This window comes from Cavenderia fasciculata (genome assembly GCF_000203815.1).
Source record: "Cavenderia fasciculata unplaced genomic scaffold Scf_EU5ZYIE02H8LDV-5, whole genome shotgun sequence".
NCBI classification, from domain to species: Eukaryota; Evosea; class Eumycetozoa; order Acytosteliales; family Cavenderiaceae; genus Cavenderia; species Cavenderia fasciculata.
The window spans coordinates 229,142-252,882 of NW_004457639.1; the positions used below are offsets into that span (position 1 = coordinate 229,142).

The window sequence follows — 23,741 nt, forward strand, 5'->3', positions numbered from 1 at the left end:
ACATTGCAATCTGTTGCAATTCAAAAATGTGCAAGGCTTTGGATGCACTTTGGCAATGATAAATAAAACTTGGTCGTTCTTCCATTGACAATATTGATACTTGGAGACTTGCATTGTACACCAATTGACAATGAACTTCAGAACTAAAAAATTTTTTAATTCAAATCTGAAATGTTTGGTAAATATAATATATTATAAAAAAGTATTGTACAGAATATATAATATACCTTTTTTAGATGATATGACATCAATGTTCAAATTTAGAAGGAATTGTTGTTTGATAACCATAGAGATGAATATATTGAGATTGAAATAATAATAATAAAGTAATAATAATATTTCTAATTTCAATCTCAATATATTCATCTCTATGACTATACAAAAGTTGGGGTCATTCAAGACTGTATGATAATCCTTGATCATAGTCTTATACATTCACTATTCTATTAATAATTTATCGATTGAATATTTAACTTTTGTACTACTGTTACCCCAAACTTTAAAGATTTAAATATTAACTTGTGGTTATTGGATGATTCTAGTCTAGTTGATCGACTTAACTTATATTTTCTAGTTGAAAAGACCTTTGTTGGAAATGGTCCCAAGAAACAATCTAACAGCTACAAATGATTTTGTAAAAGAGTATTTAAATTCAACAATGACCTCTACTAAACTATCTACAAATTTAGGAAATGAATTAAAAGACATGGTAAAGAATCAAAGAATTAGTGTCATTGATTTAATTGTATCATTTGCTCAAGATTTGAAAAAAAAACAAAAGATTGGTAGTGGAAGATCAAACAAAGGTCTTTATGATAGCGAAATTGAAAGAATAATGAAACCATATCATAGAAAGGGATTTGAAAGAGTAATAGCAAGTGATCAATTAAATTTATTGGAACCAAAAGACAAGATGTCATTTATTATGAATTTGGATCCACACAACAAACCAGGAAGTCATTGGGTTGCAGTATACATTGATGCAGATAAAGATAAATCTGTAGAATATTATGATTCATTTGGCCAAGAACCAACAGATGATTTTATGAAACAATTAAAAGATTTAATTGATGAAATCAATCCAGATTATTATTTAAATTTCAAGGTAAACAAAGTCATTGATCAATTAGTTTGGTGTTGCTATTGTTCCAGTGACTCGAGACCATAACATTCGTCCTCCTCAATGTATGAATCTAATGGAAGTGTCTCTTCCTGGTACCAATCCTCTGAAGCCTCTGGTAACCCGATTACAAGCAAGTGTTGGGATATGTTGTTGTCTTCCTCAAATTGTTTGTAGTCTTTCAACTTTTCTTCTGTGGACTTTTTGATCCATTCTCTTTATTATATATAGAGTAAATTATTATATTACTATTTTTACACTACTTCATAACTTTTACACTACTTTATTTAGAGACAAAATAGCTACAGCAAATCACTTTTATTATAGTAATCGTAAATTATAGTAATTTTATAATAATGTTTTACTAATTATATATAAAAGTATGTTGATTACACATAAAAAGATATTCTATATAAATTCACACAATAGAATCAGTGGTACTAATTCTAAATTTAAATATAATATTATATATTATCCTCAAGACAGATTTGACAGAGTAGCACTATTACAAGTGACAATACCAAATCATTTTATACAGTTGGAAGAGGATTAAATACTTTTGAATTGATAGAAGATGATCAATCAACTATTATTTCTATTCCTGTTGGTAATTATTCAAGAAAATCATTACAAGACACATTGGAAAAGCAAATTGAATGCATTGTCAAACAATGTAAGTATGCAATAGGTTGGCCGACATCACAACAACCAAATACTGGTAAATATTTTTACTTGTCCATCAACAAGAGATATTCAACCAATCTTTTCTTTTACTAATCAATTATTTCGTCAATTAGGTTTTAATAAAGATTCAACAAATATTTTGGAATCAACCAATGTAATCAATTTACAATCAGACAATGTTTTATTTATTCATTCAGATTTATGGAGCAATGGAGATGATGATTCAAGAGGTTTATTCTGCAGCTGGTAATGCTGACTTTTCAAATATTCATTGGCAAAACTATGATGTTGAATCATACAGCAAACAATTGGTATCAAATACCAAAACAGGTTTTACCATTTATTTAACAGATCAAGATGGTAATGAAGTAAATTTAAATGGTGCCAATATCAATCTGACATTGATTTTATTCAAACATAATGACATCTCACAATACATCTCCCCTCATTGACATAAATGAACATCATCATTTTTTTTTCATAAGTAAATTAATGTTTCTAATGATGATAAATATTTATTTTAATAGAAGTATAATATGGTAATTATCAGTAAAGTATGGATGGCAATCGAAAAAATTTGTTTATCTGTCACTGACTTGCGAAGCGGGCTAAAAGATCTCCAAACAGCTTTGAGTGTTGATGTTTACCAATGACCAATACTGGAAGATCAGTTTGATCAACATAAACTTTGTCGGTGATATAGATAAGCAAGCTGTTATCAACTTTAGACTTTTCAAATTCCTTTTCAATGCTGTCAAGGGGTATTGACTTTTCATTCACTAGTGAAAGAAGATGGATACATTAGTGATTTTGTTGCTCTTTTGAATTTCATGTTCAAATTCATACCTTTACTTGTAATACTTTGTTTGCTTTGGATGAGCAAAGCAAAGGTTTTGTGGTATTTGTCCTTAAACAAAAGGAATGAATCTGCAAATGGGGCATTAGATCCATTATTAAATGCAACAAAACCATTGGCTCGTTTGGTGCAAAAATCTGCAAAGTTGGAGGGAGTAACATGATAATTGAGTATTTGAATTTGATAGCACCCCTCATTTAACTGACCTACAATCATTTGAAAATCTAAAAGGTTGGCACTGTGAGACTCAAAGATACTGTTGGGAGATGGTAGAAGTGGTAATCGTTGGTACAAAAAGAGATTTGGTCGATCAAAGAAAGGTCACAAGAGAACAAGCAAATGATTTTGCACTTGGTCTTGGTTGTTCTTACTTTGAAGTTGGTCAAGACGATGAATCTTGTATCGATAGAGTATATAGTATAATAGCAAGACATTTATATGAAAATATGTACAAAGATTTTGAAGATAATCGTCTAGATTTATTACCTTTACATTTGGATTCTATTTCTTCTTCTTCTTCTTCTTCTTTATCCACACGAGCAAACACATCAACAACAACAACAACAACAACAATCAAAGATCAACTATTTTATTCCGTTTTTAGATCAAAATATATTCGAAACAATATATTTAAACAGATTCCAATAATACATTCAGATTTAAATGTACAAGTTGCCCGAGGAATAGGAATGCCAAACATTGAATTTTGGTGTACCAATCGATATTTCAATGTTTTGAAATACTATAAAGAAAAGAGATTGCCAATAGAGATTAACAAGTTTGCCAAGGTATCACCTTTTCTTAGGATGTCAGGCAATTTGGAGTTGCTACAATATTGTTGAAAAGATAGGTGATCTGAATCACCCTGAAAAAAATCAGGTGATAAATGAAGTAATGGTTGGAGGTGATTTGTCAATGTTTCAATACCTTTTCATCCAGGGATATTATTGGACATTGGAAGGATTATTGATGGCCATTGCATTCAACCATATAGATATTGTAGAATTCATCTTTGAAAAGTCTGGAGAGGTCACACAGGATATTCAAAAAGATTTGATCACCAGACCACCCTTTCTCAATCAAAATCGTTTAAAACGATGTATTCAAATGGCCAAATCTTACAATCGAGAGGAAATTGTAATGTTTTTGTCCGCTATTGTACCTAGGAAATCAATACCTCTAAAAAAGAAAAAATATAAATTATTTGATAAATTATCAAATTTTTTTTCTGGTTGATATAGAAACCCTCAAAAGGTTGTTGACAAAGGGGTTCTCTTTATATTTTTTATTCAATCGATCTATCTATCTATATTTTAAATTTTAAATTTATTTATATAAAGAAATCTAAAAAAATATAAAAAAAGAGGTATTAATAATTATAAATACTCCTCAAAAAAAATACAGTATTCTCTCAACAAACAAACAAACAAACAAACAAACAAACAAACAAACAAACAAACAACATGGATAAAATTAAAGAATTTATTAGTTTATTTTCTCTTGAAAAAAGTGTAGTACATCCCACACAACTTGTATAACAATTAAAAAAAAAAAGAAACTCTTAAAACTAATTTAATTTCCTATATTAATTTTTAGGGAAATTTAAAAAACAAATCATAGAAGAGTTTAAAGAAAAGGATATTAACATTCCTTTTAAAGAATTGGAGGAAAACATTGATCACTTTTTCGAGTATGCTTCAGAGGATTCAGTGTTAATGGTGATAGAGTGGAATCAAGTTGGACTACATTTAAGGGTATTGACCAAATCTGCCAGTCAATTAAAGTCAATGGCAAACAAATTCATCCTTGCTAATAGAGGATTTGATTATTCAGGGACCAAACACTCATTTTTATTTGCCAAGTGGGCTACAATGAGAATGGAATGCATCAATCGTTTGTCAGCCAACACCAATTATGAATGGATGAAACATATCCAAGGTGTACAAGATGTATGTAGAATATTTGTGATTACCAAATCCAAATTTAGATCCACTGTCACTCCCGAAGTCGCACAACTTTATCTTACCGTTTTTAATGCAAGTTATAAACAATAAAAAATAAAATAAAGAATAGATTAGTTTTGCAAAGATATCTTTTTTTTGAATCTTTTTTTTTTTATAGTTGTTTTTTAATATCAACTTCTATCATCACATCAACATACTTACTACTTAGTAGTAGTAGTAGTAGTACATGTAACATTATACTATATTGTAAAATGACACGTCCTACAAAACCATCAATTGTATTAGGAAATTTCAGAATAACAATCACAGGAGATCGTCATGTTGGGAAACATACTTTTATTCAATCTTTGTTTGGTGTGACATCAGTTAGCAGAGTGCTTCTAGATGAACCACCAATCCTCCTTCCTATTATCAATCAACTTGATAACCATATCAAATGGAACAATACTATAAATAATGTTGATGTCAAGTTTAAACTTGTATGTTTGTCAATCAATTATAAATAGAGTAATCTATTTATGTAAATATAAATACTAACTTGTTTGTTGTTATTGTTTCTAGAAGGTAGTAGTTTTAAAAGAAGAGAGATTCAAATTACATAGTCAAGTTTCAATTTATAGACAAGCAAGAATAGTATTTATCTTGTTTGATGTAACTGATCAACAATCTTTTGAAAATCTAAAAGGTTGGCATGGTGAGACACAAAGATATTGTTGGGAGATGGTTGAAGTGGTGTTTATTGGTACAAAAAGAGATTTGGTTAATCAAAGAAAGGTAACAAGAGAACAGGCAAATGATTTTGCACTTGGTCTTGGTTGTTCCTACTTTGAAGTTGGTCAAGACGATGATACTTGTATCGATAGAATGTATAGTATAATAGGAAGACATTTATATGAAAATATATACAAAGATTTTGAAGATAGTTATATAGATATATCACATTTAGATTTGGATTGTATTTCCAACTCTAATCAAATAACAACCAACACACATGCAACAACACAAACAACAAACACACAGACAACAACATCAACAATTAAAGACCAATTATTTTATTTTGTATTTAGATCAAAATATATTCGAAACATAATATTTAAACAAATTACAACTATACATTTAGATTTAAATGTACAAGTTGCTCGAGGAATAGGAATTCGAAACATTTCATTTTGGTGTACCAATCGATATTTCAATGTTTTGAAATACTATAAAACAAAGTCACTACCAATACAAATAACCAATATTGCTAAACTATCATCGTTTCTTAGAATGCCAGGCAACTTGGAGTTGCTACAATATATTGTTGAAAAGATTGATCGTTTGTATCAAAATGAAAAATGTCAAATAGTGGATGAAGTCATTATTGGAGGTGATTTATCAAAGGTTCAATACCTTTATAGTAAGGGATTTTATTGGACATTTGAAGGATTATTGATGGCCATCGCATTGGATCACATCGAAATTGTCAAATTCATAGTTGAAATGTCTGGAAAGATCATAGAGGGAAATCGAAAAGATTTGTCAAACAGACCACCCTTTCTCAACCAAGATAATCTAAAAAGATGTATTAAAATGGCCAAATCATACAATAGAAAGGAAATTGGGAATATAATGTCTTTAAAGAAACAATATTCTACATTGATTGGTAAACTAGCAAATTTATTTTCAACTTCATAAATAATAATAATAATAATAATAATTAAATTGCAATTTAAATAATAATGGTAGATTAAAAAATGTCATTTGTAAAACTTCAAAAAACTACCAACTATGGTTTTGACGCTTTTGGGTGATGTGATCTAACATGTCTACACATTGACCTACCACACTTGTTATGTTTGGCTAAACTTGAACCAGTTTTTGGCTCTAACCAACCAGAGCACCCACATTGATTAAATTTACAACTTTGTTCCTCTTGTTCCTCTTGTTCTTCTTGTTCCTCTTGCTCTTCTTGTTCTTCTTGTTCTTGCTTTTGATTTTGTATTCCTATTAAAGCAGATATAGCCAACTTGGACCCTGAAGAAGTACTTGAAGTCGGCGAGGCATTGGTGAAATTTTGTTGGTGGACATTCTCTCGGTCTGCCTCAGCCTCCAAAGAAACGGTGTCTCTGTGGGTCGCTGCTACAGTTCTCTCAACATCGAGATCTAATCTCTCCAGTTCTTCCCTTTCCCGGAGTTTTTTTGCCATTTCCATGTCCTCATATACCTTGCTAATTTGTTGATCAATTGATTGAGATCCTTTCAAGACCGAATGTGACGGTGGATAGAAAAGGGTGGCCAGAGAGACTATCCCCGGCCTTGTTGGTGCTTGAGTCTTTGGTTGATAATTTTTTTAGGCTTTGTGGTTTGGGATATGGATGCGTTTTGATTTCTGTTGAGGGTCTTTTGTACTTATAAACAGTTGCATCCATTTTTTCACTTTGTTTTGCTTTGTTGTAAAATTCTAACAATTCTTCGTATGGCGGTGAATCTATATTGTTGAGATAATAAAAAAAAAATTAATACTATTAATCGATAATTGTTGTTCTGTTAAATGAACAAAAGGTGGAGGGGTTTGAGTGAATATAGCACGATGCTAGTGATATGGTGATTGGTTGATACAATAATGGAGATGGATTGACCAACAACAATGAGGAAAGTGAAGGCCTATAATGTCAGAACAAACAAACAAATGACTAGATTTGAATGATAGTGATTGGTTGATGCATCAATTAGGTATGTTTGACAAAAGTCGTGGAGAGAGATGGATGATAAAATAAAAGGATGTAGAGTGATAAAGAGAAGTGTGGCTTGGTGAATATGGACAATGGTATTTGATTTGGATTATTGGGAAAAGGAGAGTGAATATTGAATACTGACTGAATATATCTAAATAGTTTTTCCCACCGCAGGTAGGGCACCCTCAACTATATCCCTCCTTTTTTAGCAACAACACCCCTTCCATTATCAATTCAATTCATCACCCACCATTTCCTTAAACATACCTTTCTCACTAACATTGACCTCTTGTGTTCATTCATAATGTAAATATTATATAATTTACTTACTATTAGTCTGAGGTGGGGGGTTGAGAGAACCGAGTTGTTTGAAAAGCACATCAAGGAGAGCCTTGCTTTGCTCAGATTTGAGATCTGCTTCGGTACCACTGGGCACAAAGAACAAACCATCAAATAAGAATCTTGAATCAAGCGACAACCAAATTCTTTTACCTGCGATTGGAGGGATCAAGACTTTGAGGGAAAGGCTATTTGGATAACCTGCGTCCTCGAGAGTGGCATTCACCCAATCATTAGCCAATTGGGTAGTCCATTCCTTGACTGGAGTGTTGGACCATGTTATTGTTGTTGGGGTAGGTTGGTCTGTCATCATATACAATTTAAAATACAAATTAGAAAATGGTAATGCAAAGTAACTCTTGTGTTGTAAATAAAAATATAAGGTGATGGAGAATAAATGAACAAGATGATGTCTTATTGATAACCGATGAATAGATAAATATGAAATATGTGAAATAATAAATGAACAAATAAATTACAATTACTACGGTATTGATGAGTAAGTGCTTTTATCTCAGCCTTCCAAGAAAAAAATATTATAATATGTAATATATAAAATATATAAATATATTATATAAATATAAAAAATAAAATGTGTGGTTTTTTTTTAAATATAAATAAAGCATTTCGCAAATATGAAAGATGGGTGAGACTTTACTGATAGGGTTGACGTGTGATTAATAGATGACTTGAACCATCTGACGAATGACAATCATGTGTGAACAAGCCGAATACGAGCGGGTAAATTGTTTCTTCTTATCTAAAAAAGTTTATTTATTTAAAAAGAAAACAAGAGGATAACAATTGATGATGATATGATTGATAGTAATAAGATTGGTGGTACAAAGGATGAAGATGCTGATGATACAATACAGGCATCGGTTGATGGTGCAGTCTTTGAGGTAGCTGAAAATATTGGATCGATTTCAACATAATCTCCAAACGATGGAACTTGGATGGCAATGTATTGGATACCGTTGGTTGATGGTGTTGATGAATCAACTGATGTGATTGCTAGGATTGATGAGACCATTGCATAGTTTTCATCGATTTCTACACGGTTGCTGAATGATGCCATCATTGTACCGACTGGTGTGTCAATGCTGTATGATTTGATGGTGGTGCTTGATGATGATGTATCGTATTGGTATTTGGTGGTTTCATTTTCACAGTTGTATTCAATATCTGATGGTGATTTGAATTGATAGATGATACAAAGTGAAGAGTTGGTTGATTCAAATGTATATAATTCATCTGCATAAACTTAATACTTACAATCAGACGTCACTAATATCCAACTTGATAATAATGTGTTGAAATACCATTTGGATCTTTGTCATCACAAATTTGGTCAATGTTGACCGGATTCTGGTTCGGTCTGGTGGTGGTGGTGGAGGGTACAATATGAGGAATTGAAAGGTTTTGTTCAATATTACTATTCTCTTTAACTCTTCATGATTCACAAAAAATATATTATATATACATAATTTGTTCAACGAAATCTTTTAATAATATGATAGTTGAGGTTAGGTTAAAGCATTTTGAGGAGCAAGAATAAGTGATGATAAATGATGGAGAGGAGGAAGACGAACACCAAGATGAAGAACAAGACAGAGTGATTATAATGACTGGATCCATGGTGTCATTGATGTAGAGGATAAAGACATAGAGTACTTGGCACATGTTGTCTTAAGACATGGGTGTATATAGAATTACTAAATTATATTGAAGTTTATGAATTTTTTTTTTTGAAGTGGGGGAAATGTGAGTTTTTCACCCCATTTTTTAAGCTTCGTCGGCGTCACCAGATAATACGGTTTTGTACGAGAAGGGAGAGAAAGATTTACCATCACCTATAGATATATAGAATTAAGAATAAGAATAAGAATAAGTAGCGTTAGTATAGTATAGTAAGATCATCTAGCCGCGAGCGATTGTAAACAATAAAAATTAATTTTATCTTTGTTTTTGTCTAAATTTGTATTGTTCATTTTGATTGTTTTTTTGGAAAATGGTAGGAGCAAGATTTGCACTAAGCTCATCATACCAACAATCCAGGCAGAAATATCATACTATTAAAATTTGAAAATTTTAGAGTTTTTTATTTTGTATTTGTATTATTTGTATTATTTATATTTGTATTTGTATTATTTGTATTTGTAATATTTGAATATATGATTTAATTGTTTAAAATTCATTTTGATTTATAAAAAGTGAGGTTTGTTTAAAACCAACAAGATAGTTTTAAACAAATCCATTGAATCAACATCCAACTCGCAAATTGATTTCAAAGATTGGCTGACGAGAACAACATCACTGGTTGGTTTGAGAAACACTTTGGTTAAAAGGTCATTCTCTAAATCCAAATGTGATGATACAAAAAGTGCCGCCTTTGAATTGTTTGATATTACAATTGATTGGTTGCAGCCAGATGTGGTGCGAATGTTAACCACAATTACCAATCTATTGTTATCAACTTGATAATAATGTGACGAGAAGGCCATTTGGAACTTGAATGTCACAAATTTGGTCAATGTTGTTGACCGATTCTGGTTCGATGGCAGAGGGTACAATATTTGGAATTGAAAGGTTTTGTTGAATATTAATGTTTTAAAATTGATGTAATAGTTTTAAATCATTGATAGTTTGTTTGATCTATTATTATCAATATTTTTGATGATTTGATAGATAGATAGATAGTGCTCTGCTTTTGATATCGGCTCTATTTTTATTAGTAAAAGAAATAAGTATAAAGAGTAGCGTTAGTATAGTAAGTAAGATCATCTAGCTGCTAAAAATTACCAATATAAAACTTATTTTGAAATTCTACCCAGTGTATTACAACAGTCTACATAGTTAGACCTCAACCAACCAATTTCCGCCACATTGCAATCTGTTGCAATTCAAAAATGTGCAAGGCTTTGGTTTGACGGACAATGTCTCTCTCTTTTGATAAGAGTTGATCAATATTGCTCTGTAACTTTGTACACATGAAGTGCCTTGAACAATGTTTGTTTGTGAATACAATTGATTTTATTTGTGTATTATTAATTGAAGTTAATTTTTTTTTTTTTGAAATGGGGGTGGGGGAATTTTTGAGTTTTTCACCCCTTTTTTAAGCTTCATCAGAATCACCAGACAAAACAGTCTTGTAAGAGAAGGGAGAGAAAGATTTACCATCACCTATAGATATATAGAAATAAGAATAAGAATAAGAATAAAGAGTAGCGTTAGTATAGTATAGTAAGATCATCTAGCTGCTAAAAATTACCAATATAAAACTTATTTTGGAATTCTACCCAGTGCAATCTCAATGCATGCAAAAAAGCTGAAAGACTTTCCATAATAAGCAAAACTGCGATACTTCCACCCAACCAAGCGCCAAAACCAATGAAAGCCATGAATGGATTACCACCTTGGATCTGACCAATGAGGATACGTTCCCAGAATACAGTTGACAATTCAGAGTGAGCCAAAGAAAGAGCCCAAAGACGGAGATAAGAGGCAGTGTTGGAGATGGCACCGAGTACGAATTCGATAGTGTGAATAACTTGATGAACAAAGACTTCACCAAATTCAAAGTGATCACCGTGACCGCCAATGACGAGTTCTTCGTCGTCATGTTCTTCTTCGTGGAATTGACCAAGAGCCTTGGCCTTGACTTCATCCTCGTGCATCTTTTTCAAGATCAATGGCTTTGGAATAAGCATGATTGGCACCGAGATAAAGGCGGCAAAGAGGAGGATCAATTGGACAGTGTGTTGACCTTGGTAGAGGAGGGGTTCTGGGGCGGTACCTGGTTGGAGGAACATAGCAATGATGAGTGGGAGAACAAATGGTGGATCAGTGCCGAGACGATGGTATGGGTGGATCCACTTGAGGAAGATGATGAAACACATGTAACCGAAAATAGACCATAAAAAGATGACTTGTGGAATAAATTGAGTTAAAATGTTGATCCACTTGATCTTGCCCTTTTGGTTGAGATAGTTGAGCAAGGAAAAGACGATACCGACAGACATTTGAATGATACCAAAGATAACAGACAACTTCATCTTGAAAGAGTTGTAATAGTCCAATTCGTTTGGAGCACCCTTCCAGACTGGATCGACACCGAATGGGTAGGTACGGTTGACATCGGTTTGGACCATGACGCCATCGATGTTTTTATAGTTGGAGCCGAAAATGTCCATTGGGATGGAAAAGAGTTCGTTGTAGATGAAACCGACATAGATACCAAAGAGAGACATGAGGAAGAGTACATAACGACCGTCGTATGGCATCTTGATGATTTCGTTGAGCTTTTTGCCGTCCAACTTCTTTTCGAGTAGGATGAGTGCAATGGAGGCAGCCAACATCATCACACCGTGACCAACATCACCAAACATAACACCAAAGAGGAATGGGAAAGTGACAATAGTCATGACAGCTGGATTGATTTCACGGTAATGAGCAATACCATAGGCGTGTACAATGTCTTGGAACGACTTGGTGTATTTGTTGGTCTCAAAATGGGTTGGAGCATCGCCTTCTGGCTTGATGACCGAGAGGACCGATGGGACAAGAGCACCGCTACGAGTGGTGGCAGTCTTGAGAGCGATTTGGATGGCTTCGGTCGAGGTCTTTGGACACCAACCCTTGGCAATCAAACACTTACGACCGACATCATAGTCGAAAAGATTCATAGTGTGATAGATGGACTTTTCCTTGAGAACCTTGGTGGTCCAGAGAGAGTGACGCGAGACAATGCCGAGCAAGACTTGACGCTTGTGGTCCTTGGAACGGTCGAGAACGACAGAGAGATCTTGGATACGGACGGAAACCTTTTGGAGGAGGTTGGCACGTTCAAAAGAAGTGTCTGGACAGTCGTAAATGTTGGCACCAAAAGATTCACAGATCTTTTTAATCTTGGTTTGGAGACGGTCACCTTGGAAGAATACGATAAATACAGTCTTGCAGACCTCTTCACCAGAGTGTGGGTCGACAATATCCTCTTCGATCAAGGCGTCTCTGACGAAATTGTTACCACGGGTGGCTCTCCAGAGTGAACGTTGGAAAGCTGGCATCTTTTCAGTGTTCATGACACCGGTAATGAAACCGAGCTTGACACCTTGCTTGCCAACGTCAACGATGGCTTCCTCGGACAAGAGTGGGCTTCTGGCAGAGTGTTCACCTTGTGGACCGGCCAAGTTTGGATTCTCTTGGAAAAAGACGGCATCCTTGGTGAGTACATAACGCAATTGGATCAATTCGTTGTAGTTTCTTTGGAGGGTTTCCAAATTGTTGTTGGCTTGCTTGAGTTCGAGTTCGAGTTCGTCAAAACGTGTCTCTAATTCGTCCATTTGCAAGGCTTCTTCGGCTGGTACATCGGTTGGCTCTTGTTGTAATTGTTCCAACTTTTTGTAAATCTTTGGTTCCTTTTTAATTTGATCTTCAAAATATTTAAGTTTTCTTTCCATTTCATCACATCTCTTTACTTCATTTACGAAATATCTTTGGAATGCATTAACATTTTCATTGTGCTAAAAAAAAGAAGAGAAAAAAGGAGAAAAAGAAAGAATTAATTATCATATGATTTTAGATATTTTAGGGTTCATTTCATTTAGTTTTGTTTACATACATCAATGAATTGAATTAAACCCAATTTACCCAATTCGTCGACGGTATCATGAGCAGCTTCAATTTGTACAAATAATTGTACCATTTGCATTGGAGATGATCTCCAAAGTGGTGTAGAGAAGAAAGAGGCCATTCTTTTTGTTTGGTAACTTCTCCTATATGAATATTAATGGTGTTTTGATTGTCGCGTCAATACTAAAAAAACCAAAAGTGTTGTATACGCGAATGTAATAAATAAAAAAATTACACCTAATAATCTAAAGGTACAATATAGAGATGGTACAAATATATATATATATATAAAATGAAATATAGAGAGAGAGTTAATAATAGTACTATTGTTTAAATTATGAATATAAAAAAAAAACGGTTCTTTCGAGTTTTAATAATAGACTCGTCGTGTTATAATAATAGAGTATTCGTAATAGTTGAAAAAACAAAAAAAGTAACTATAACCTATAAAAAGATTATCTTTTTTTTTCTTTTCTTTGTTTTGTTTTGTATATCTTTTGTTGTTTGTGTTGTATAGATATATAACTGTAGTAGATATCTTATATTTGTTGTTGTTCTTTTCAACACTGCGGCAGAATTGTTGTTGTTGTTGTTGTTGTTGTTGTTGATGTTGTGTTTTGACCTTTTCTCGTTATTTACTACTTATTTTTACTCTATATTCGTTTTTGATATTGTGTCATCTGATTGTCTGTTTTCCTTCTTACCTATAAAGTTATCTCTCTATGATGCTACAAAAAGTGATATAAAAAAAGAGGAGAGAAATGAGATAGGCAAAATGAAAGAGAGGAGAGATTTATAAAAAATTTGGAACAAAAAAAAAAAAAAGGTTGGAACGCGTTACTCTTCAAAAAAAGTTCAAGCGACCAGTTTCTTTTCTTTGACCTGGTGAAACTATACTGGATAATCGTTTGAGCAATAGAAAATTCTGATTAAAAAGTTTTATTTTTATCTTTGTTTTCCGAAAGACTACTCTATTTAATTAATAATATCACAACATTAAAAGTAGTTTGTAGAGTAAATATCAACAACTACTACTACTACTACTACTACTAGTCAATAATGTCGTGTTTGTTATAACTATATAGTTTTATATAAAGTATCTTTGTAACACAATATTATTGACTTGAATTGTTTGTACGATCGATTTGTTCTTGTCATTACAAGAACAATAAATCAACAGAAAGTTAAAGTTATTACTATATTATAATTTTTTTTTTTGAGCGCATCAATATTGCATCTGCTGATGAGGTTTTTTTTTTTTTGTTGTTCTTTGTATTAAAAGAGAGAGATAGACAAAAGACACTACTTGGATTGTCAAGAGATGGAAGAAGTTTGTTGTTCGGCACCAGGAAAAGTATTGGTAACAGGTGGATACTTGGTACTTGATCGTTTATATGATGGTTTAGTATTGACAATTAATTCAAGATTCTATAGTATTGTCAAATCTATCAATTCAAACCCATCATCATCATCATCTTCTTCTTTATCTGGATCATACCCAATGATAGTAGTATCACCACAATTTAAATCAAGACAATACTATCAATTCAAATATAGTGATTTGGGTGATGTCGATAAACAACAAATCGATATCATTGCCGATCCTCTTTACATTGATCAATTCAAATCAAACAAATATGTTGAAAAGACACTTCTCTATAGTTTTATTGCTCTCTCTGCTATTCTACCAAATAGTCAATTCCTTTCAATCATTTCAAAGGGTCTTGAAATCACTATTCTTGGTGGTAATGACTTTTATTCACAAATTCCTCAAGTATGACTAAAAAAATAGGATGTAAACATTCAAGATTCTAACAATCTTATGATTTTCTACGTGTTTTAGTTAAAATCTAGAGGATTACCAATTACATATGAATCATTAAAATCTTTACCTGCATTCTTGCCATTGGAATGTTCATTGGATGATTTACAAAAGACTGGACTTGGTAGTTCAGCTGCATTGGTTGGTTCATTGACCGCTGCTATTCTATCGTATTTTGGTGCTATCGATCTCAGAGCAAACGACAAACAACAAAGAGCATTATTACACAACCTAGCTCAACTATGTCATTGTGTAGCTCAAGGTAAAATTGGTAGTGGTTTTGATATTAGTAGTGCTGTCTATGGTAGTCAAATATATCGTAGATTCTCTCCTAGTTTAATTCAATCAATTTTAAATCTTGTATGAAGAAATATTATTAAAAATCAACTATTATTAGTAATACTTTACTTACTTTTTTTTTTTTTTTTTTTCTATTTTTTTATAGTATGATGAAAATAAATTACCAACATCTAATCAATTATTAAAAAGTATATTACCAAAAGATTATAAATTTAATGGTAAATTGATCAAGAGTGATGGACTAGTCGATTGGGACAATGAAAACAAACCAATGGCATTACCACCAAAACTAGAATTGTTGTTGGCAGATGTTAGTATCGGATCAAATACACCGGTTATGGTTAAAAAGATATTGGAATGGCGTAAATCCAATCCAGAGCAATCACTTGCACTTTGGACACAACTCGATAATAACAATACACAGGTTAAAAATTCATTTGAACAATTACACCAACTCTACGCAAACAATCAACAATCTTATAACGAGACAATTGACAAATACTCACAATTGGCACAGTCCGAGTGGAAGCAAGATGATGGATCGGTTGCAAAGCAATTGTGTCTTTTGCGTAGTGCCATCACCCAAGTTCGTACATTAATGAGACAAATGGGTGATATTGCTCAAGTACCACTTGAACCAAAAAGAACAAACTGATCTTGCCAACAAGACAATGGAGGTATTGGGATGTGTCGCCGCTGGTGTTCCAGGTGCAGGTGGTTTCGATGCTCTCTTTGCCATTACCCTTTCACCGCAATCATCGATACAAGTCAAATCAGAATGGATGTAATGGAGTTAATGTCAAGTTTTAAATATTGTCCTATCTGAAGATCCAACTGGTATTATCATTGATCAAATTAATAAATTATAAATTTGAAACTTTAAAAATTAATTAATTAACAACCAAACCACTTCAAAAAGGGTAATTTTTTTTTTTTTTTTACATTGCGATGAATTTTGAACAAAATAAAAGTAGTAGGTTGTGTAATACTTTGAAAAGAGAGAGAGATAGAGAGAGAGAGAAAGAGATATAGAGATAAAAAATGATGGAGAATAAAGTTAGATCAAGACTTTCAACAACTTCATCATCATCACCAACAACAACAACTACTTCATCATCATCATCACCTACAACATCAAGATTATTATCACCTGCAACTAAAATAGATACTTCACCAATTGATGTAAGTTTAAATGAATGAAATGTTATAGTTGTAGTTTAGTATTGATCTAAGATTTTACTTTTCTTTTTTAGTTTGATAATGAAAAAGAATTATTTAAACAAATAGAAGATATAAATAATGAATTTAAATCAAAAGAGTCAAGAGATTGGTCACATAGATACAAAGCATTGATACAATTACAGAGAATAGTGAATGGTAGTGGAATAGAATTGAAACAGTTTACAGTCTATCTCAGATCAATATCGACATCATTGATTGAACAAGTGACAGAGGTACGTTCGACTATTGTCAAAGAAGCATGTGCAGTGGTAGAGTTGTTGGCACTTCGTCTAAAAGCAAGGTTTGAACCATTTGCTCTGCTCTATCTACAGGCGTTGCTCAAGGTTGTAGTTGTCAAGGTGACTATTACAGCTGAAGCTGCACATGCTGCCATCTTGGCCATACTCAATAATGTCCAAACAAAGGGTTTGTTGCAGAGTATTGTCACTGCTTCGCAAGACCAACACAACGAACAGTTACGTAGACGTTCAGCAGAGTACATATTGGTTATTTTGACACGTGCCATTGAAGAACCGGGTATGATCCTATTGACAAGTGTTCCATTGCTCGAACGTGCCGTCACGGCATTGTTGATTGATGGAGGATCGGATATTCGTGCGTTGGCACGTCTTGCATTTTGGGCATACTGTGAACTCAACGAAAAGGGTGCAATGCCCATGCTCTATGCATACACACCCACCACACAAAAGAATCTATTTGCCATGCTCGATCAACTACCACCCGCCCAATTTGAATTGGCTTCTCGTATACACCAAATGCAGTTGGAAGAAGCTGAAAACTTGGCCAAAGTAACAGAAAGTATGGATGTAGAGTTGGATATGACAGATTTTAAAAAGGGTGATAATAAAGTAGTTGTCAATGGTGCACGTGCTAAAACTCCAACCTCCTCTACGTCGACCACGACCACAGCATCAGGTCGTGCATCTGGTTTAAAAAGTAGAGTTACTACAAGTACAACCAGTACAACAACTACATCTTCATCAGGATCATCAAACGTTTCAGGAATACCCAGACGATCTGGGTCTAGTTTAGGTATGAATCAAACATTATCATCAAGTGCAGGTCCGAGTACTAGCACAGCTCCATTGACAGCTGCCAAAAAATTGGATGCATCTTTAATTGTTAGAAGTAAGAGCAGTTTGGGTACAACTAGAACACCTATTTCTTCCACTTTATCAACACCAACATCGTCACTTTCAAATTTGTCAAAACCTTTATCATCAACCAGTCCAAATACATCAACACAAACAGGAAGAGCTAGTAGTATTGGAAGTAGATTACCAACATCGGCGCCAACAGGTACAAAACCAACCCTTTCTCAAACTCTTAAAGCCAATCAAATCAAATCGGCAGCAGTACAAAACCTTACGACTCAAATTAACAAACCACCTGCCACTCTAACAAAATCATCTTCAAAAACTTCATTATCAAATAGTACTGCTGGACCTAGCAATACTAATGCTAGTACTAGTACTAGTACTACGAGTACTACAACTTCAACCTCACCTGTTGGTAGATTATCAAAATCAGTTTCATCTTCATCTTTACCACAAAGAAAATCAATCACTCCTGGTTCTACAACTAGTACCATCAACAAACCACTCTCCACCCCTACAACAGAAACATTATCAACTAAAAAGAAATTTATTACTGTTACGTCTGCTGTTGATGATGACGACATTGATACAACATCACCACCAATCAATGTTGATGACAAGGATCAATCATTATTGGATGAAAAATGGTTGAGTAGAGATGTAACTGGGATCAATAATGTCGAAGATCTTATGCAATACAGTAATACTCTTGTAGAATCATTGGCAAACATTGAAATGGAAATTGATTCATTAAATTCAGAATCAAATCAATTCAATCAAATATCAGATGCTTTGGCAAACAATATTCGTGATGCTAGAAAAGGTATAGACGAATTATCAATCGATGAATTAGACACTAGTCATGTAAATAATAATAATAATAATAATAGTAATAATAATAGTAATGGTAATAGTAGTAATGGTAACAGCAGTAACAATAGCAGTAATAGAAATAGTATAGTAAAAAAAGAAGACGACGAATTTAATTGGGTCGAAGATTCTGTAGACCAAGCTCTCATTGAAGACGATGAAATCGATTTTGGTGAAAGTTCATTTAAAAAGAATAATCAATCTTTTAATAATAATAGTAGTAGTAGTTTTAAATCGATCATTTCCAATTCCAAATTAACTCCAATCAAAGATAACAAAAGAAATACTTTAAATCCAGATGATTTATTATTATTAGATGATGACCTTAATCAATCTGACAATGACGATTAAAACAAATGAAAACTAATTAATTTATTACAACAGAAATAAATAGTCATCTGAAATGGACCAAATGAACATTTTATGAGCACAAAAAGATGCTAGTATTTACACGCACTCTCTTATCTTATTTTATCTACTATGAATATATTTATCAGTTCATCAATCATCAAAGAATTATATAGACTAGAAGAGAATGAAATAAAGAACGAAAGAATATTCTATCAGGAAAGAGGGGCTTCAAGATGAAGCAACAGAACAATATCAACTCACAAAAAGGATATTAATGGTGTGCAAACAATGGTTTAAACTTGTACAACCACACATTACAATATATTCAACTTATTTTGGTGATTTAAATATCTCACATAAAGAAGAAGACAAAGAATCAATAGAAAAATGCTACGGTAAGGAGTAAAGAATCAATTGTCAAAAGAATACTCGTTATTTAGTCGTGACTATATTTCAACTTTTATTTATAAACATACAAAAGAGTATAATACCGATGATCATTTATTGGATTTACTCAGACATACCACCACCAACTTGGAATCAATGATACTCTACACAAACAATCAACAATTGAGATCATTGAACAATTTCCATACATTGAAATTAGAATGGGACGTGTCGAGTTGGATAGAAATAGTTTGGATGGTCTCGTACAACTATCATCACCTTGTATCAAGAGAGCCAGTGTGTCTATTCATCGTGGTGATTCAGGAGAGAGCTCAGATTTGCAAACATACCAAACCATACTTGAAAACTATGTAAAGTATTGGTGTAACATCAATCAGTCATTGTCTCAACACCAATTGTGGATATGGAGAAGTGTACCTGAGAGATTTACCCAAATCAACTTTGGAATGTTTCAACTAAAGGAACTTGTCACCATCATCAACTCGAATGCTCAACTCGAAACCATATACTTTAATATCAAGTTTGATAAAATATTATTATTATCGTCCACTAAAAATCAAACAAATGTGGCGGCCAGCAAACTCGCCAAACAACATTGGAACCAACTTTGTAACTCGATTGCTACGCATCAGAGTATGAAAATGTTAATACTGGATGGTGGAGGTTTTAACGATCTATCTGAAGAACTTGCATCGCCATTTGCAAAGATGTTGATTGAAAACAAAAGTATTCAAAGTCTTTCAATGGAAGCACCATCCTTAAACACACCATCGCTATTTGATGCACTTTCAACCAACCAAAACATCAGACAATTGGAGATTTGTTTGACAGGTCCTATCCATCTTTATGAGCAAAATTACAAATTGGTATCTGACATGCTTGCAAGAAACACATCGATCACTCATTTTAGGTTGACTCGAGGAGTGAGCATCAGTTACAACATGTTTCATGTAGGTGTACTTGCATCAAAATCACTTTTAATACTTGATGCTCAGCTAAGATTGGGGACACTCAATACAATATTGAAAAACATTGCAACCATAAAGTTAGGATTTGGTCAATCTCTGGAAAATCAAACTTTTTATGATGCCTCTAGAGTTTTCGAACACTCTGACCTTTCTAAAACAAGTTATTTCAGCTACGACAATCCTATAACATCCTATTCACAATTGCACTTTTAGTCTTTGAAGAGAAAATAAATACTCACATAACTTCACGGTTATTGTTTAATTTTTAGAAAACATCAGAATGCAAGACATTAACAACAAATGTTATTTAACCGATAATCATTTACCAAATAGAATTATTTTAAAGATTATTGGGTATATTGGAGACAATGTAGATTTGGTGTGTCTATTCTTTACTTGCAAAAGATTCTTTATCGATATTAGAGGACAGTACTCGAGTAGTCTTGCATTCGACCTGTCATCCTATATCAAAGAATTTGCACATGCAAGACCAACCATAAATCCTATAACTGAACAAGTTATCAATACATCACTATACCTTCAATCATTTAAACAATGGTTTAATAATTCATTGTCAAATCAACTTTACATTACATCATTACCATCATCATCATCCTCTTCTAATAATAATAATAATGATAGTGTGATTGAAAAGGTAGTTGTTGCAATACCAGAAAAAGAAATAGTCAAACATTTATCAAGATATATCAAGGAGGGTATACCAAAAAACACTCAATCACTATCAATCTATCCTTTAGAAAAGGTATGGCCCAATCAAGATGATGATGAAGAAGAAGAAGAAGAGGAAGATGAAGATATACCATTTCAATCTATACCAACGGAATTGTTACCTAAAGGATTGGTTCGTTTGTCGTTGGACAATGTATTCAAGATTGATCAAGGTCAATTACCTGATACACTGACAGAACTAACATTGTCAAACTTTGAAGGTTTAAAATGTCTTCCTCGGTCGTTAAAGGTTTTGAATAGTTCATCTATGATTAATCAAACCATTGTAGATCTTGGTATGCTCGGATTGGTCAATACGTGTCTACATACTATCGATCTTAGATGTGATGTAATTGGTCTCGGAAACCCAAACATATTCCCAAACACATTGACATCACTCACAATATCTGTTGAAGAAATCCCTTCACCTCTTCCAACACATGAATATCTATTCCCACCAACCCTCACCAATCTTGGATTGTTGGTAGATTCTACCGAAAGATTTAAATTGAATTTAGAAAATTTGGTCCAACTCAACAAGCTATCCATCTCATCACAATGCACAACTTTGGAATCATCGGATATTCTACCACCAACAACAAGTGGCAATCTAAAGATTCTTACACCAAATATCAACTGTTATCTAATGCCTTCATTCTATGTTGGAGTAGAGAAATTGTATATTTCAGCACAATATATCGTCAATCTACCACCAGGTACATTGTCAAGTCTTAAAAGGTTGACATTGTATGGATGCCATGCGCCAATACCATCACACGTCTTTTCATCACAGGTACTCGAGTCGGTAGAGTTATTTTTTGGTGTAAACAGCACAGGACTGTTGGAACAGGGATGTTTCCCTCCCAGTCTAACACGTCTATACATGTATAGATACCGAGGTCCCATTGAACCTGCTTTTGTACCATCGACTCTACGTAAGCTATCAATCGATAATTATGATGGAGCCACCAAGGACATCGGGTATCTCGATCGATTAGATAAACTAGTGTGGTTTGGAACAAGCAACACCAACCCCGTTCCTCTATTTGCACAAACTATAAAGAGTGTCAAATATTCATTTGTAAATGGATATACTCTACCAACACTCATTCCCAAATTGGTCGAAACATTTAGTTATTGGGGAGCAGGTGATAAAGACAATATTATCTCATCAATCCAATTTAATGGAAAACATTTAAACCCAAACCAATCACTCCTTTTACCAAATTCATTGGTACGTTTGAATATCTCTTCATCGGCAAAAGATATTAGATTGGATAGAATCATTTTAAAGAGCAATGTACAAGAAATTAGATTTGACATTGTTGGAGTAGATTTCCTTTTAAAAATTAGAAGAATTGGAAATGGTCATGTATTGTTATTAGAAGGAGCTTCTCTAATGGGAGGATTCTATAATCTAAACAATAATAATCCTCTCTATTTCAAGTTTGATCATAATGATAATCGTAATATTAGAATATCCTCTTCTCGTTAAATAAACCAAATTCATTTTTAATATAATCAATACAATATATATTAATTGGTTGGTCTCATAAATAAATAATGTTTATTGTTTGTTATCTTTTAAAGAAAAGTAATGATGTTTACTATTGAGATAAAGAATAGAATAATAAATGATATTTCTTTTTGGTTTGATGACATTGATACACTTGATGAAGAGGTATCAGTTGGGGCTTGATACTTGTAACAAGTATAGTATGGAGAACAAACTGGGAGGACATTTCCATAACGATTGCAACTATTAATACAACTAGAAGCAACAGGGTTGGTAACCCTTGGACATTGATTTATGCAATCAGTGTATTTACCAAAGACATTTTGGCATTCTTGGGTTAGGGCAAATTGGACTTTACAGGAACCAGTTGATGGAGTTGAGCTACAACCACAGATATAGTTGTTTCCGCACGAACCGTTGGTGTAACAATTGTAGGATGGTTCAATGGCTGGGAACTTTTCACAATATCGAATTGCATTGTTTTGTGGACCACAATACAGATTCTTGGTTGAATCACATTGAACACTATCCCTACAGATACTTCCTTCTTGGAGAGAGAATCTTGGTTGACATGTTGTCCAATATTGGGTAACAGGTGTACAAAACATTCCTTTTTGACATGTTTCAAGTCCAGAACAATTGGCACCAAGTGGACGTAAATCTTCACAGATAGCATTTGTAGTATTGCAATATTGATTGGTTGGACACAAGGCATTGTTGGTACCAGATCCAGTTTTACAAGATGGAGAAATGGGATTAGTGCAAACTCCAGAAGTACAACTTAAATATTGAGAACATTGATCATCACTTGTACATATTTCACCAAAACTATTTTAATTAATATCTTGGTACCCAATTAATTAATTTATAAATTTTAAAAGTTGAGGTCGATTCGTTGAATCGATTGTTTCAACTCATTTCGATGGTTGATTTTTTTTTTTTTGTGATCACAAAGCTCGAAATTTCAGCATCACCTGAAAGATGTCAACAAAAAAGAATAAAGAGAAATACAAATAAAACTTTAAAAATATTTGATTTAATTAAATTTGGATATTGAGAGAATTTATTTAATTAAAAAGATGGGGGGGGGGGGGGGGGATTGGATTAGCTTGGATTGGCTCTTTGGA

The 23,741-nt window shown here is 33.2% G+C and overlaps 10 protein-coding genes across 10 annotated transcripts; 6 read left to right on the plus strand and 4 right to left on the minus strand.

Moving 5' to 3' along the window:
- Window positions 1-370: 370 nt before the first annotated feature.
- Window positions 371-3,502, plus strand: DFA_09888 (uncharacterized protein; the record flags this gene model as incomplete). Its single annotated transcript, XM_004351733.1, has 9 exons — window positions 371-403; window positions 575-1,105; window positions 1,131-1,185; window positions 1,659-1,838; window positions 1,918-1,958; window positions 2,002-2,172; window positions 2,332-2,383; window positions 2,588-2,804; window positions 2,848-3,502. The coding sequence occupies 9 exons, from the start codon at window positions 371-373 to the stop codon at window positions 3,500-3,502; spliced, it is 1,935 nt and encodes a 644-aa protein (XP_004351785.1).
- A 52-nt stretch (window positions 3,503-3,554) lies between these two features.
- Window positions 3,555-4,714, plus strand: DFA_09889 (uncharacterized protein; the record flags this gene model as incomplete). Its single annotated transcript, XM_004351734.1, has 2 exons — window positions 3,555-3,759; window positions 4,257-4,714. The coding sequence occupies 2 exons, from the start codon at window positions 3,555-3,557 to the stop codon at window positions 4,712-4,714; spliced, it is 663 nt and encodes a 220-aa protein (XP_004351786.1).
- A 161-nt stretch (window positions 4,715-4,875) lies between these two features.
- Window positions 4,876-6,301, plus strand: DFA_09890 (uncharacterized protein; the record flags this gene model as incomplete). The annotated part of the gene is made up of 3 exons (XM_004351735.1): window positions 4,876-5,103; window positions 5,186-5,490; window positions 5,692-6,301. 3 exons carry the CDS (start codon window positions 4,876-4,878, stop codon window positions 6,299-6,301), a joined length of 1,143 nt encoding a protein of 380 aa, XP_004351787.1.
- Window positions 6,302-6,392: 91 nt separating this feature from the next.
- Window positions 6,393-7,990, minus strand: DFA_09891 (uncharacterized protein; the record flags this gene model as incomplete). Its single annotated transcript, XM_004351736.1, has 3 exons — window positions 6,393-6,938; window positions 7,024-7,094; window positions 7,672-7,990. 3 exons carry the CDS (start codon window positions 7,988-7,990, stop codon window positions 6,393-6,395), a joined length of 936 nt encoding a protein of 311 aa, XP_004351788.1.
- Window positions 7,991-8,458: 468 nt separating this feature from the next.
- On the minus strand, window positions 8,459-9,363 carry DFA_09892 (uncharacterized protein; the record flags this gene model as incomplete). The annotated part of the gene is made up of 3 exons (XM_004351737.1): window positions 8,459-8,934; window positions 9,003-9,130; window positions 9,164-9,363. The coding sequence occupies 3 exons, from the start codon at window positions 9,361-9,363 to the stop codon at window positions 8,459-8,461; spliced, it is 804 nt and encodes a 267-aa protein (XP_004351789.1).
- Window positions 9,364-10,795: 1,432 nt separating this feature from the next.
- vatM (vacuolar proton ATPase) lies at window positions 10,796-13,432 on the minus strand (the record flags this gene model as incomplete). Its single annotated transcript, XM_004351738.1, has 3 exons — window positions 10,796-10,863; window positions 10,952-13,202; window positions 13,301-13,432. The coding sequence occupies 3 exons, from the start codon at window positions 13,430-13,432 to the stop codon at window positions 10,796-10,798; spliced, it is 2,451 nt and encodes an 816-aa protein (XP_004351790.1).
- A 171-nt stretch (window positions 13,433-13,603) lies between these two features.
- Window positions 13,604-16,088, plus strand: DFA_09894 (uncharacterized protein; the record flags this gene model as incomplete). The annotated part of the gene is made up of 5 exons (XM_004351739.1): window positions 13,604-13,639; window positions 14,533-14,559; window positions 14,594-15,085; window positions 15,155-15,493; window positions 15,579-16,088. 5 exons carry the CDS (start codon window positions 13,604-13,606, stop codon window positions 16,086-16,088), a joined length of 1,404 nt encoding a protein of 467 aa, XP_004351791.1.
- Window positions 16,089-16,474: 386 nt separating this feature from the next.
- DFA_09895 (uncharacterized protein) lies at window positions 16,475-18,993 on the plus strand (the record flags this gene model as incomplete). Its single annotated transcript, XM_004351740.1, has 2 exons — window positions 16,475-16,615; window positions 16,687-18,993. The coding sequence occupies 2 exons, from the start codon at window positions 16,475-16,477 to the stop codon at window positions 18,991-18,993; spliced, it is 2,448 nt and encodes an 815-aa protein (XP_004351792.1).
- Window positions 18,994-19,267: 274 nt separating this feature from the next.
- Window positions 19,268-22,593, plus strand: DFA_09896 (uncharacterized protein; the record flags this gene model as incomplete). Its single annotated transcript, XM_004351741.1, has 4 exons — window positions 19,268-19,395; window positions 19,434-19,662; window positions 19,923-20,529; window positions 20,639-22,593. The coding sequence occupies 4 exons, from the start codon at window positions 19,268-19,270 to the stop codon at window positions 22,591-22,593; spliced, it is 2,919 nt and encodes a 972-aa protein (XP_004351793.1).
- Window positions 22,594-22,682: 89 nt separating this feature from the next.
- Window positions 22,683-23,430, minus strand: DFA_09897 (uncharacterized protein; the record flags this gene model as incomplete). Its single annotated transcript, XM_004351742.1, has 2 exons — window positions 22,683-23,394; window positions 23,423-23,430. 2 exons carry the CDS (start codon window positions 23,428-23,430, stop codon window positions 22,683-22,685), a joined length of 720 nt encoding a protein of 239 aa, XP_004351794.1.
- Between the last annotated feature and the right edge of the window lie 311 nt (window positions 23,431-23,741).